We start from the raw sequence: 13,888 nt of genomic DNA, 5'->3' as shown, positions 1-13,888 counted from the left end.
TCCCGATAAGAGGCCAAGCTTATTCTTTTTGCTGTAGATGTAGTCCACTTTACAAAAATGTGTTTCGACGAACTTCTTTATAGCTTCATTTTCCATAGGTATTGGAACCCAACCGATGGCAACTCTTGTTTTGGTGCTTTCATACAGGCGGACAGCCTTGATGCTGCCATGTTTTGACAATTTGTCCGTCAGTTCAATGGCTCCTGCTCGATCCTTACAAGTAAAATCCACCAAATTACCTTTTTTGCTTGCAATACCAACAAGCTTTTCGAGTGCGAAATCAACTTCCTTAACTAGCTTACAGAGCTCTTCCTCTACCATTATATTTATCGTTCTTACTGCCAAACATGCAGCTCTTCTCATCAGAGAGGGCGCAGAAACTTTTGCAGCGTAACTAGACTGAGGCATTGCGACCATTCAGTCCAAACGCCAAAACTAGAGTCCGCCGTTTCCTAACTTGGTCTATACTAACTTTGGGTAGACCCATGGTGCCCTCTATAAAATATGATTTAACTACAATGATGGCGCTAAGTTTAAAATGAAGTCAGCTTAGTGAAAGCAAAGAATACTCTACCGATTTTTTTGGTGAGAGCTTGGAAAGTTCTGGTATATGAATAAATCAATAAATGTATGTAGCTTGCTCGAGTGGCGGAAAAACAAGAGTCGTTATAACACGGGTGTTATGTTTTGTTTTCACCTGGTGAGTCGTGCCGCTTATAATAACAGCAGCGGCGAGCCCTGAACCTAGATTAGAGGCGCGCCAACCACTCTGCCACCAAACTTAACAAGATGCAAAGTTTTATTGATTCTCTTTTCTTTTATCAAGTTGTATACCATTGACAAACTAGATTTGTAACAACAACCGCTTTTCAAAATTGCATAAACTTTAAAATCTCTTTATCACATTTTACATAATGTTGGATACTTGTCTGGAACCATCTGGTGCACATAGCTCAAAAGATGGCCAGCCAAGAAAAGGAAAGACAAAACAAGCCCAAACTGGAGGTAGTGTACTAAGTTCTTGCTATTTAATTTTATAAAGTAATATATGCAAACATTTAAAAGCTATAAATATAAGGGTGTACAGTTTTTTTACCCAAAACACCAAAGTAGGGCGATGGAAAATTATTGATGTTGAGTTATGTGTATTTTTGAAAAGTGTACATTAGTGTATAACAGACTATAGCACTACTTATGTTTAATTTGTACCAAACAACTTAAAATTGCACTACAGCAGGTATTTAAACCCAAGAGAGTTTTTTTGTAAAAACATCAAAATTAAAACTTGTAGTTGTATTCATTTGTATTTCCAATTAAGAGATAGAAATTAAATAAATGTATATAAATATATATTATCTCCAGCTGGAAATAAAGCAGTTTCGAAAAAAGTGAAAAAGAAGTCATCAGATTCAAACTTACGACCAATCATCATTGGATTGGCTGTAGTTACTTTGGTTGGTGGAGCTGCAGGAATAGCTGTCTTTCTTTTGCAAGGTGAGTTTGAAACTTGGACCACCATGGTGTCAAAGTCAGATTTTTTATTATTTTAGGATTCTGAAAAATAACAGGTTACAATCAGTTGCAGATATCCTAAACAAACCATTTCGAGATATGTTTTTTGACCTTACTAATATAGAATATGGTTAAAAACATTACAAGGTTCCAGAGGTGTATACGAGTGGGTTCCGGAACTCCCTTTGAATATATATTTTTTTAATATATATATAGCCTATATACTTAAAAAAAATTTTTTTTTTGTAAAATTAGAAACCCTCTTCTTAAAAAATAGTAAAGCAGTCATGAAAAAACATAGTAAATCAGTTGATTCTGTGCGTTATTATTAATGTTAGTCAGGAATATTGCGGACCCCCCTTTTTAATTCCTGGCCTATTAGTTTTTTTTATCTTGTAGGCCATTCTATTTCAATGCATGGTCTCTTTGCTGTATAATATGTATTTACACATCAATTTCTATGACATCAAAATTTTGATGCCCAAGATAAACCTAATGATTATTTTTATTTTTCCCAGATAGAACCACAGCTTGCGATGATGCAGAAGCCAACAATGATCCAGTTGCTATTGGTGAATGTACACGTGGGTATACTTTTGTTTGTTTAACTTAATTTTCTAAATTAGATATAGTTTAATTTAGCTTTTACATTTTATAGTTGTGGGTAGAAGGGAAGCTAACTTGCTACTTATTTGGATACGCTGCTGTGTGGTAAAAGTAAATCTGTGCTGAAAAGGCGTTACAACTTTTAACAATTTTAAACTCAATAGATGGTTTATCACTCAATCGATTATTGGTAATTTCCTTTTCTTAGTTTAATTGATTTGATCTTCACTACTGTATTCCCATGAAACTGATGTGATGGGCCACACGGAATTTTTGTTTTAGAGTTTATATCTTGCGTGTGTGGTTTAAACTATTTTATTTTAGGCTTTATAGTGAATTTCCAATAGCACTGAGCATTTTGTAAATACAGATACAGTGAACCACTAACTATTTTTGATTATTTGCCACCAGTTCTGAAATGCAAGTTCGATATAAGCACATGCACACTGCCATGTCCGTTTGGATACACCTCGAAAAGTGATGATGATGTATGTCCACTGAGTTGTACGTGTGCTTCCAAAGGAAATTTTGAGGGGGATGTTCATTTTGTTGGGGAAGATTTGCCTCATTTGCTGGATGTAAGCTATCGGTTTTAAAATCATGTTTAGTTAATTTGTTTTAACCTATTTGTGTATAAAGTTACACAACGACAGTTGGACAGTGCCATACCTTTTTTTGTTACCCTCATTTCCGCAATGTGTTCAGTTATTTTATTGCCAAATTTTCTGTATAACCATTTAATTCTGTTGTAGACATACGGTTACATTGACAAAGATGATGAAGAATTTTCACTGTTTGTTGGCAGTTTTCTTAAGTATCTTGGTCAGGTTTTCTGGACGAAGAAGGCGTTACCATCTGGTCGCATTCCTGTTGGATATAAACTAGACACCTTCTTATGTAAGTCTTGTTACATGAATGTAGTAGTGTGAGAAAAGACAGACCACCTTAAGAAAATATTATTCAAATACCTTAATTGCATTTTACACAATTAACAATGGTATATGGGAATCATAAGGATACAGTTTAATAATTCTTTGGAAGATTTCTGTTTACTGCCCAATGGGATCATAAAATAGAATAAAAAGGTATCCCATCTTCCCCTAAAGTTTTTATGGTATGTTTTATAAAATAAGTGTAAAAATACTGTATGATATACTTAGCATATTCCCTATTCATTTGTAGTAAGATTTAAAATTAAGTTTTTTTATTGAAGCGACGCATGCAAGGGCAAAAAAGGCAATAGACGAGGCAGTGAAGATGTACCGAGATAATTCTTGTATTGATATTGAGCCTTATGATCAAGCCAAACATGGGGCTCATTTTGTTAATATCAAAAACCAAGCTGGCTGTTCGTGAGTAATTATTGTATTATAAATTTTTTTTTATGCAAATTAAGTAAAGGAAACCAGGTTTTGTCAGTATTTCCAATCTTGTTTATATTCAGCGTTTTTTGTATGAGATAAAAAAACGTTATATATTTAGTTCTTTAAAAAAAACTTAGATTATATTATTTAAAAAAACGAAGAGCAGAGAACTAACAAGTTAACTAGTTTATCTTTTTAAGTTCTTCCATCGGGTATGTACCACCGCCGACAGAACAACACATGAGTTTGGTAGTTGGTTGTCATTATGCTGGTATTGTTGCGCACGAGTTTCTACATACATTGGGATTTTTGCATGAGCAATCTCGACCAGATCGAGACAATTTTGTAAAAATTCATTTTGACAATATGATTTCTAGTGAGTGACCTGTTCCAATCATTTCAAATACTTTTATGACTGAAAACTTTTTACACACCAAACAGTTTTTTTGCATATGTTTGACATAAATAGTAATTGAATATATAAAGAAGTGGTTAAAATTGTGAATTTATTAGATTCATACAAATTTGTTGATGCCCAGTTATCTGTTGCTCAACTTGCATCAAGCCTACATGCTGACCACTAAATGATCGCAGACCACCAAAACTGAATTAAACATCTTTTCACAGATAGGGCGCATAATTTTAAGAAATTAAAACTCGATACTGTTTTTGATCTGAAATCGGAATATGATCGTGGTTCAGTCATGCATTATGGTGGGACATCCTTCTCCAAAAATAGAAAACCTACAATCACTTCTGTAGCAGATGGTAACATTTTTACTTTACAACAAATTTGCACCTGTGTATAATGGAATAGAAGTCACCTTTTGAGTTAATATATTTTAATGGGTAAAGCATTAACTTTTAGCTAAGAAATTGCAAGTAACGTATAAGTGCTAATTCTTTTTAAAGTGGCAAGTAATGTCTTTTACAAAAACATTTACCATCAATCTTGAACTGTTTTTCATTCAACCTGCTTTTGGATAAAATTATTTGATTTCTTTATTTGTTGGTATATATGCCCAAACCACAATTTACTGCATCCCTCACATTGTCGAAAAACAACAGTCGTTATAACATAGGTGTTCTGTTTCATACACCACTTGCCAGCTTACCAGTTACCAAGTATGTTGCTTTGTGGTTGATTAACATAACTGGCACCACTGATTTTTTTCAGGTAAACCTGTCGTTGGACAAAGGAGAAAAATGTCAGACAAAGACCTGAATGAGCTGAATAGAAAATTATGCCCGGGTATTTTTATTGATTCCTATTTTGAATAATTGATGCAAGACATTATAAATGTATTAGATCCTACAGTAAAATTTATTTTACTTAGTGACTTTTAGTTGATTATTCAGGTCTATTTTATCAGGTAAATAACATTAACATTAGAGCCTTAAGACAGCAAGAATATGAATATGAGGGTATGACAAAAGCTAGAATTGATTTCAAAATAGTTGTGTGTATTGGGCTGTAGGTTTTTCTTTGATGTAAGTTGAAAGCAAATGTTTATTCAAGAAAAGGGATAGTTTGACAGATTTTTTGATCTGAAATACAATTAAGAGTTGTAAGAAGTGTTATTTAGGAATGTGTACAGTTATAAGAAAATGATCATAGATTATCAACGTTCAACCACCCCCGCTGCTACAACCACAAGAACACCAGCTCCCACAAATCCACCACGTACTACCACACAGCCTGTATATACAAGGGCAACCACAAGACAACCATACACCACACGAGGACCAACAACAACAAGACAACCATTTAGGACCACAACACTATCTACGACAAGACGACTCTGGCCACGAACCACAACCCTACAAACAACCACAAAAGGACACACAGTTGCACCAAGCACTGATGAAGGTTATAGCCAGTGGACAAAGTGGTATGGCTGTACTGCCACCTGTGGTCCTTCGTCCCAGAAAGTTCGAGCCAAGTGGTGTCATGATAGATCCAAAGTAAGAATCTACAAATGCTGGTTGTACAATGTTAGTTATACAGCACAGTGTTATTTGTACAATGTCAGTCATAGACCACAGTGTTAGTTATACAGTACTGGTTGTAGCATTGTAACAGCACAAGCACTATGGTTTTTTTTATGAATGAACACATTGCAGGGGTGTCGTAATCCAAAATTCGAGCGAAAAAGCTGTGATCGGAAGCCGTGTGTAACTGGGGGGAATCATTGGAGTCAATGGGGTGACTATAAAAGTTGTACTACTACTTGTGGAATTGGAGTCTCTTTAAGGTTGTTTATCCTATTTATAGCTTTTATTATGCATGTGGTTTATAACTATAAGGGAATGAACCTTTATCACATTTATAGTTATTGTCTGTCTGGATTTAGTTGTTTTACATTAATTTATTTTTATTTGTTAATTTCTGCACTACATGTTTGTTTCAGATACCGATTTTGCCCAGATAGCCTTTGTGTTGGGCTTGGGCTACAAGCCAAGATATGTTACTTAGAGAAGTGTCCTGGTGGGACTCAGTTTACTCAAATTGCTTGGGGAACATGGACAAGTTGGTCCCGGTGCTCGGCCACATGTAATGGTGGTAGTCAAATGCGAGTCAGATATTGCAGGAAGGGAAGCTTGTTTACGTCTGGTTGTCCTGGCAATAGCATAGTGTTCAATCCCTGTAATGCATTTAAATGTAACTCTGCTTGGGGGGGAAACCCACGTAAGTTGAAACTACTTTAGCACTTGCTTCTTGTATATCCCAGATTTTTTACTGGTTTTCTACATATAGTGCTCTGTTATAAAATTGGGTTAAATATGCCCGTTTAAGTACCAGGTGATCTAAAAAATTGTCTTACACAGCTGCACCGATGTTCATGCAGCAAAGCACAAGTGTTGCTCATCTTTGCTCTGGAGCAAATTCCGATGTTGCTTTCATCTTTGGAGATTTTAACGGAGATAGAAACGTGGATGTGATGTGTGGAAATCAAGATGGTGATTTGTGAGTTATAATTAATTCAATTTACTTGATATATACTTGATATTTGTCTTTATCAGTGAGATTGGTTTGGCGACCTCTAATGGAGATATAAACACAGCAACATGGAGAGGACGATTGGACGGTTGTGTCGTACAATCGGGTCAAATTGCTGTCGGTGATTTTAACGGAGATGCGATGTCTGATGTTGTGTGTGTCGACCACATAAAAAAGTAAGTTCATAAATATTGTTAAGTAGCGTTTATTAAAAGATTTATAACACTCTTGCTAAATTCTCTATACAAACATTGAATTGGTCTACATAAAAACATATTATTGATATGGGAATAAATATACAAATGAAAATGAAACACAACAATCTCCGGCGCCGTGGCAAAGTGGTTGGCGTGCCTGCTTGTAATCCAGAGGTAATGGGTTCAGGGCTTGACGCTGCTACCATTGTGGGCATATGTGTCCTTGGGCAAGGCACTTAACAGCATTTGCTCCAACCCAGCAGTCACTAATGGGTTGTCCAAATTATTAGCCATACATAAAAAAGAAAAAAATCCTAAAAAATAACCTTCCACAAAGTAACATACATGGCAACTCGTAAGCTGGCACGAGGTGTTAAACCCGTGTGATAATGACTGTCATTTTCGGGCCCCGCGAGGATAAAGTAAGTTACATACATAACCTGGCATCCTTTAGTTCTGCTGTGAGTGCCCAACTTGCAAGTCACAGCAAGCCTTTGATTTTAAATTGTTGTTTTCTTTCCTCAGGAGAACCACAGTTCGTTTATCAAACAACGGACAATTTCCAACTGGAGAAGGTTACTCTGGTTCATTCTGTACCGATGATTCTGATTGGTTGATTCCACTCGATATAGACGGTGACAACAAATGGGATCTCATGTGTAGTCATAGCAACCGTGAAAACGAGTTACTTCTTAACAGATTTAATTCATGATATGTTACAGAAACCAGTTTAACATCTAGGTCAGCAGTTTAATTCGGTTTGAAGTCCAAACATTTTCTCCAATATTTTAACAGTAAGCTGACGTACTAAGATTTAGTGAAGAAAAACATTATTTTTAAGGTTCAAAAAAATGTTACTGACTTTGGCTCTTGGTGATAAGATGTTTAAAAGACAATATAGCTGTTTAAATATATAACGTTTTTCTTTCATTTTCTGGTAAATGGTGAATGGAGCCCATAGGTGGGTAATGGTAGAAACAAAGTTTATAAAATACTATAGTTTAGTAATTGCGACATATATACTAATATTTTTTAGCATATACACTAATTATTTTGATATATATGCTTTGAATGTGGTAAGCAGTGTGAGGTAGACTGCAATTTGGATTAAAATGACTGGTTTTAGTTAACAAAAATAGAAGAGAGTATAGCTGTAATGGAAGAACATGTACCGGTCGTGATATAATAAAAAACGAGCTCTAATGAATACGTACCGACTGAAAAAAGTTGAATGAATGAATGTACCTTACTTTATCCTCGCGTGGCCAGAAAACAACAGTCGTTATAGCACAGGCGTACACCTCGTACCAGCTTACGGGTTACCATGTATGTTACTTTGTTGGTGATTATTTTTTATGTATAGCTGATAAATTGGACAACTCATTAGTAACCACTGGGTTGGAGCAATTGCCGTAAAGTGTCTTGCCCAAGGACACATACGCCCATAATGGTAGCAGCGTCGAGCTTTGAACTCATCACTTCTGGGTTACTGGCAGGCGCGCCTACCACTTTGCCTTAACCACGAACCACGTTTATAATACAGCCTCTGCCACGAACTCATATTAAACGCTAAAAACATGTTTATACACAGACTCTGCCATGAACTAATATTATATTAAACGCTTTGGAAATCAAGTTAATACTTTCCCTTTGTTGCCCAACTGCCATGCTTTTAACATGGTTCTTACCAGAGTCGTATAAACTCCGAGTAGTCCAACTGCCGTCTATGTGTGTCCAATATAGAGCAAAAGTGGTGACTTTGACAATGGGTTTAAACCAACTTGTTAAGTTTTGTTTGTGTTTTCCTATTGTGGGAAGGTGTAAAACAGCTTCTATTTACCTTACCAAACATTTTTTAGAAAAAATGTATAAATTTAGCCGCATTAAATGACTAAAATGTCGCAAATCAACCGCTTCTAGTTCTAATTTTTTACTTTTTTTGACACAGAAAACAAATAACACATGTTTTTTACATTTTTCAACCTTTAAATTTGTTTTTAGGCCCAAGTTTTTCTGTAATTTACCGAAAAACATACATTTTCCCTATACCTACTGTGTTATTTTGGACCCAAATTACCGTTCAATTTGTGTTTTACGTAACAATGGGTTGGACTACTCGGTATTTCTATGGCTCTGGTTCTTACAATACATTATTGTATGAAATTGGTATTGTTTGGATTGAACAATAATATGAGTATTAAACATCTGTATCCTACAAAATATACTAGTGCATAGGATGTTGTAATAACAAAAAAATTATATTAACTTTTATAAAGGATTGCATTTTTGCGGGGTAATGCTTCACTATTTTTCGCGCAAACCACTTTTCGTAATTTATCACTAACGTGTCCAATTCAATATTTTCTATTTCTGTGGCGATAGCGCGAAGTTTTTAAAATAATTTCCGCGATGGAAAAACTTTTGAAAAAATTATAAGTGCAGGTGATATTGTTCTGTTTTACCACTTTTTATTTGCCGTTTTATCTCAGTGTGTGTATAAAGTTTGATTCAGCCATTCCAATTTAACAATTTAGATATCTAAAAGCCAGAATTTTTAGATTATTTTAAAAAACTCATGTTTCAGGCACAAACCACCTGAAAATGTAAAAGTTGTTTCTGCTGAATTGTCTTATACATTAAAGATAATAAAGAAGATACAATTATTCAATGTTACTTGAGTTAAAACTTAAAAAGAAAGCAGCCAATGAAAGGAAAAAAAGAGATTTGAACTTACGAATATATTCATCAGATTCGAACCGATGTAATGACTTATTTTTAAATCGTTCTCTAATTGCTTGTATGTTTTTCAGGCCAATTATCTCTTTATACATCTGTAAAATTATTATCACTTATGCTTAGTGGTCAAAATAAAATCTGAAATGGATTACTTTCTCGAGCCCTCAGCTGCTCACAAACCACCAAGTGGTGGACGTGAGAAACACCGAAGAAGAAGACAAGCACAAGCTGGAGGTAAGTCTCACATTTTTAATAAATGGTCCAAATATATTTTTCCTCTGGTAACAAGTAGAACAACAATTTGTATAAGGTTAATGAGAATGTGATTTTTTGACCTGTTTTCTGCTTTATGGATTGTATAAGACAAGGTTTCTCAATGTTCTAGGTGCAGCGAAACTTTTATTTTTCATTGCAACATTTTTGAAATGTTTTCTTTTACAATTAAGCATGCTTAGTAGCTAAGTAGCGGCTGGAACAAGCTGTTTAAGAAACCCTAGTTTAAGGTACAACCACTACACATCATATATGGACAACTGTTTTATATCATTTAATTTTATTGCATTAATTAATATTTTTTACTCAGCTGGCAAGAGAGCAGTGGAAACAAAACAGAAGGAATCAAATGATGTGAAAAAGAAATTCATCATCATTGGATTGGCTGTGGTTGCTTTAGTTGGTGGAGCTGCAGGAATAGCTGTCTTTCTTATGCAAGGTTTAGGAATCTCATATAAATGACTGTACATTTTAAAATGAATCATTTTTTGCATTTCTTTATTTATTTATTTAGTTATTAAATAGCCTTCTACAACAAATATAACTGAACTATATTTATTGTCAACAAACATATATATTTCAGTTATATATATATATTTTGTAGAAGGCTTTACAATTCGATTTGTATTTTAATAAAAGTTTCTTAAATATTTAAACCAAATATTTCAGAACTAATTTTTTTTTTATTCTACTATTTAAGAAAAGCTCTTTCTTGCAAATTGTATTTTCTATGAAGTGGTAACAGTGAAAGATCAACTTAAAAAATTATGTAATATTGTTTAGGGACATAAGGTTTGCACATTACAACAAATTAATTACTGTTCCAAATATGCAAATACGGATTAGTTCTGTAATTATTTCTTAACTACTGCTGGTGTATTACACTTCTAGTTGTTATAAACATAACTTGGGCATGAAAAAGGAAGAAAGTGTAAGACTGTAACTACATTATTAAGTTATTGTTGTTAAGTATTGCTTCAGAATTCAGATATTTTAGTACAATTAAGCCATAATATCGTTAATTTTATTTGTTGTAGGAACAAGCTCAGTTTGTGGTGAAGGAAGTACAGATCCAATTACTATAAGTGAATGCTTAGGTAAATATACAATTATTATTATTATGAAATACAATCTCATGATCATTACGTTAGTACTCAATTTAAACTAACAGAATTTACATTCCTAGACACTTGTTTTGTACAGCTTCCATAAACAAGCTGCCCAGACTACTGAAGTTATATTGCCATTGGTTTCGCTTTCTCCTATAATATGCAGTCTGGTCTTTTTTAGATAGAATGAATCAATATTAATCAAAATTCAAAGTCATTTTATTTTTTTTCGTATATGATATATGATATGTGTAAAATTAGTATGCAGTTGTACAAATGACAAACCTCTAGCTTGCTAAGCTATTTTCAGTTGTAAACTGTCCTTTCGATACAACTACATGCACATTACCATGTCCGTTTGGGTTTGCTGTAAAAGATGAGAATAGTGTGTGTCCAGTGAGTTGTACGTGTGCATCACAAGGAAATTTTGAAGGAGATGTTCATTTTACTAGTGATGATGTACCTGATCTGTTGGATGTAAGATGAATTATAAGTATTTTCAGCTGAGCAAATTTTCTTGTGTTTTTATTTACAATAAAATCTGTTTACAATAAAATTTTCTAATTTTAAAACTACCTAATATACATTCTATACAACTGTATTTCTGGTTATTAGGTGCCAGTTATTAGTTAGGACCTTCTTAAATATTGACTTTATTTGGGTTTTTTTAATTCCTAAAAAAATATTAATTAAGATTTTGTCTTTGCCACAGAGGTATAGCTATGTGAATAAAGATGATGAAGAATTTTCATTGTTTGTTGGAAGTGCTTACAAGCATGAAAGAGTTGGAAAATGGAACCAAGTTGCTCTTCCATCTGGTCGAATACCTGTGGGGTACAAACTTGACAACAGATTAAGTGAGTAATGTCAGTTTGTCACAGAGTGTTAGGAATATAGTCCGTTTTTTACGTAACTTTTTCTTAACCTTATACTATAATATGTTATTTTTGTAGTCTTTAATGATTTATTATACAAGCGCACATTTTCCTATTTGCTGTCACTCTCTATGTGTATGAAGCACCAGTGCTTCAGTATTATAAATAAATTTGTAACATGCAGTAAACCAGCATTGCAGCTAACAATATGGTCTCTTTTGTAGAAAACAGTCAAAAGTTTAAGGATGCATTAAAGGGAGCTATAAAAGCCTACAAGGAAAATACATGCATTGACATTGCCCCTTATGATTCAGCGAAACATGGGAAAAAATTTGTCGATATTAAACATGCCGATGGTTGCTAGTAAGTGGCTTATTTTATTTACTTTAAAATTTAACTCATTTTGCTTCAAATATTTATACTGTAGCTGATTAATAATTGTATATTATTAAGGGCATTTTTTTTGACTAATATTCAGAAATCATACTTAGATAGGTAGTAAGCATAAGGTGTTTCCTTTTTGAATCTTATTTACTTGGTAGCCAGTTGCCATGGCCTATGATCAATATAAGAATCACCTTCATACTTTGAAGTACTATAAACTTATATTTTCGTCTGTAGGCTATAGCGGCCACGCCTTTTATCCAAAACATTTTTTCTTTCTTTTTTATCAAAAAGCGTATTTTAACAATTGTTGTTTTACCGTTACCACCCATCTTTTGTTCTTCGTTATTGTGACCTAACAGACGAAATAAATTTCATTCATTAATTTTACTATCTATTTTTTCGTCATTGTATACAAAATTCCAAATTAAATTCAAGTAAAAGTAAAACATGGTATATCCAGTGCTTCATTGGGTTATGCAGAAAAAGAACAACGTATGAGCATTGGTTATGGGTGCGATTATGTCGGTATTATTATACACGAGTTTCTTCATACAATGGGTTTTGCCCATGAGCAAACTAGGCCGGATCGTGACCAGTTTGTTAAAGTTAATTTTGAGAACATAAAAGCAAGTAAGTTGGAACTGTTACTATGTAAGTAAATTATTCTTTTAATCTGTCATTTATTTCTATAGTTGCACAGATGTCTTTTTTATCCTAAAAAAGATAGTTTTTTATAGTTTTCATATGAATGAATGAGTTATCTATTAAATAAATGTCAGTGGGGATTAAGTCTTACAAAACAAATTGAGTAGAAACCTATGGAAGTTTCTATATTTTGCTTATCCACAGATTCGGATTACAACTTTCAGAAGGTGGCTGCAAATCGTGTCTATGATCTAAAATCTGAGTATGATATTGGTTCTGTCATGCATTATGAATCCTCTGCCTTCAGTAAAAACTATAAAAGTACGATTGTAGATAAAAAAACAGGTAATGGTTTGGATCTCTTACTATATATAGTGCATAATCTGAAATAAATATTTTTTAGCATTTATTATAGTTGAATTAATAAATGGGTGTTCTGTTTCATACACCTTGAGTTTACAAGTTATCAAAAATGTTACCTTTTGGGGTAACATTTTTTTGTATATGGCTGATAACTTGGTCAACCCATTAGTGACCACTGGTCTGAAGCAATTGCTGTTAAGTGTCCCAAGGACACATACGCCTATGGTGGTAACAGCAAATGATTCTTAAACCCATTACCTGTGGGTTACAAGCAAGCACGCTCATTTTTGCCATGGCTTAGATATTATTTTTCTTTTCAAAAAAATTTGTCTTCCTAATTTAATGGTCCTACTTCTAAATAAGTGTTACATCTAAGATCTAATATTGTGATGTGTGCGCCTGTGTCTTAGGGTGAGACACAAAACACATTGCTTCAAACCCGTGTTTATAAATTATTTGTCAAAATTGTCAGGCATACAGAAAAACAATTACCCCCTGTAAAAAGCAGCGAATAGAACACTTGTATTTGTATATTCTTAAGCAGCCCATTCCTTTGTTATTAAAGATACTGTAATGTAAAAACTAACATGGTTTTATATGAGTATAAGAAATTCTACAAGATATTTTTTTTCAGGTGGAGTCCTTCAGACACAAAAGGAGAGACTATCAGAAAGCGATATTTATGAGGTTAACGTGTTTTTATGTGGAGGTAAATGATATTATTTAATTTATTTATAGACTATTTATGATTTAATTTATTTATGATTATATATATATCTCCCACAGCAGGCTATAAATTAAAGCTACTACAGAATATTTA

The 13,888-nt window shown here is 33.6% G+C and overlaps 2 protein-coding genes across 3 annotated transcripts in view; both read left to right on the top strand.

Moving 5' to 3' along the window:
- The first annotated feature begins 839 nt into the window (after window positions 1-839).
- Window positions 840-7,610, top strand: LOC100182127. 2 transcript variants are annotated; one of them, XM_026834249.1, is made up of 15 exons: window positions 840-1,005; window positions 1,363-1,494; window positions 2,031-2,096; window positions 2,530-2,696; window positions 2,871-3,015; window positions 3,332-3,470; window positions 3,683-3,858; window positions 4,110-4,250; window positions 4,660-4,734; window positions 5,101-5,447; window positions 5,607-5,737; window positions 5,894-6,171; window positions 6,312-6,450; window positions 6,507-6,659; window positions 7,206-7,610. In XM_026834249.1, exons 1-15 carry the CDS (start codon window positions 915-917, stop codon window positions 7,390-7,392), a joined length of 2,367 nt encoding a protein of 788 aa, XP_026690050.1. In that variant the 5' UTR covers window positions 840-914; the 3' UTR covers window positions 7,393-7,610. The 2 variants fall into 2 exon arrangements, with proteins under 2 accessions (XP_026690050.1, XP_026690046.1); XM_026834245.1 differs by having other exon boundaries at window positions 5,607-6,171.
- Window positions 7,611-9,120: 1,510 nt separating this feature from the next.
- LOC113474718 (zinc metalloproteinase nas-36-like) overlaps window positions 9,121-13,888 on the top strand; it is a 9,007-nt gene continuing 4,239 nt past the window's right edge. The window contains exons 1-9 of the mRNA XM_026836888.1: window positions 9,121-9,650; window positions 10,000-10,128; window positions 10,727-10,786; window positions 11,109-11,275; window positions 11,511-11,655; window positions 11,898-12,036; window positions 12,521-12,690; window positions 12,910-13,050; window positions 13,703-13,777. Of these exons, the coding sequence (XP_026692689.1) occupies window positions 9,560-9,650; window positions 10,000-10,128; window positions 10,727-10,786; window positions 11,109-11,275; window positions 11,511-11,655; window positions 11,898-12,036; window positions 12,521-12,690; window positions 12,910-13,050; window positions 13,703-13,777 (1,117 nt within the window). The 5' untranslated portion in view covers window positions 9,121-9,559. The remainder of the gene's footprint in view (window positions 9,651-9,999; window positions 10,129-10,726; window positions 10,787-11,108; window positions 11,276-11,510; window positions 11,656-11,897; window positions 12,037-12,520; window positions 12,691-12,909; window positions 13,051-13,702; window positions 13,778-13,888) is intronic.

This window comes from Ciona intestinalis, chromosome 1, assembly GCF_000224145.3.
Source record: "Ciona intestinalis chromosome 1, KH, whole genome shotgun sequence".
In the NCBI taxonomy this organism is placed as follows: domain Eukaryota; kingdom Metazoa; phylum Chordata; class Ascidiacea; order Phlebobranchia; family Cionidae; genus Ciona; species Ciona intestinalis.
The sequence above is the reverse complement of the archived record's forward strand: the minus strand, read 5'-3'. Positions and strand labels throughout refer to the sequence as shown.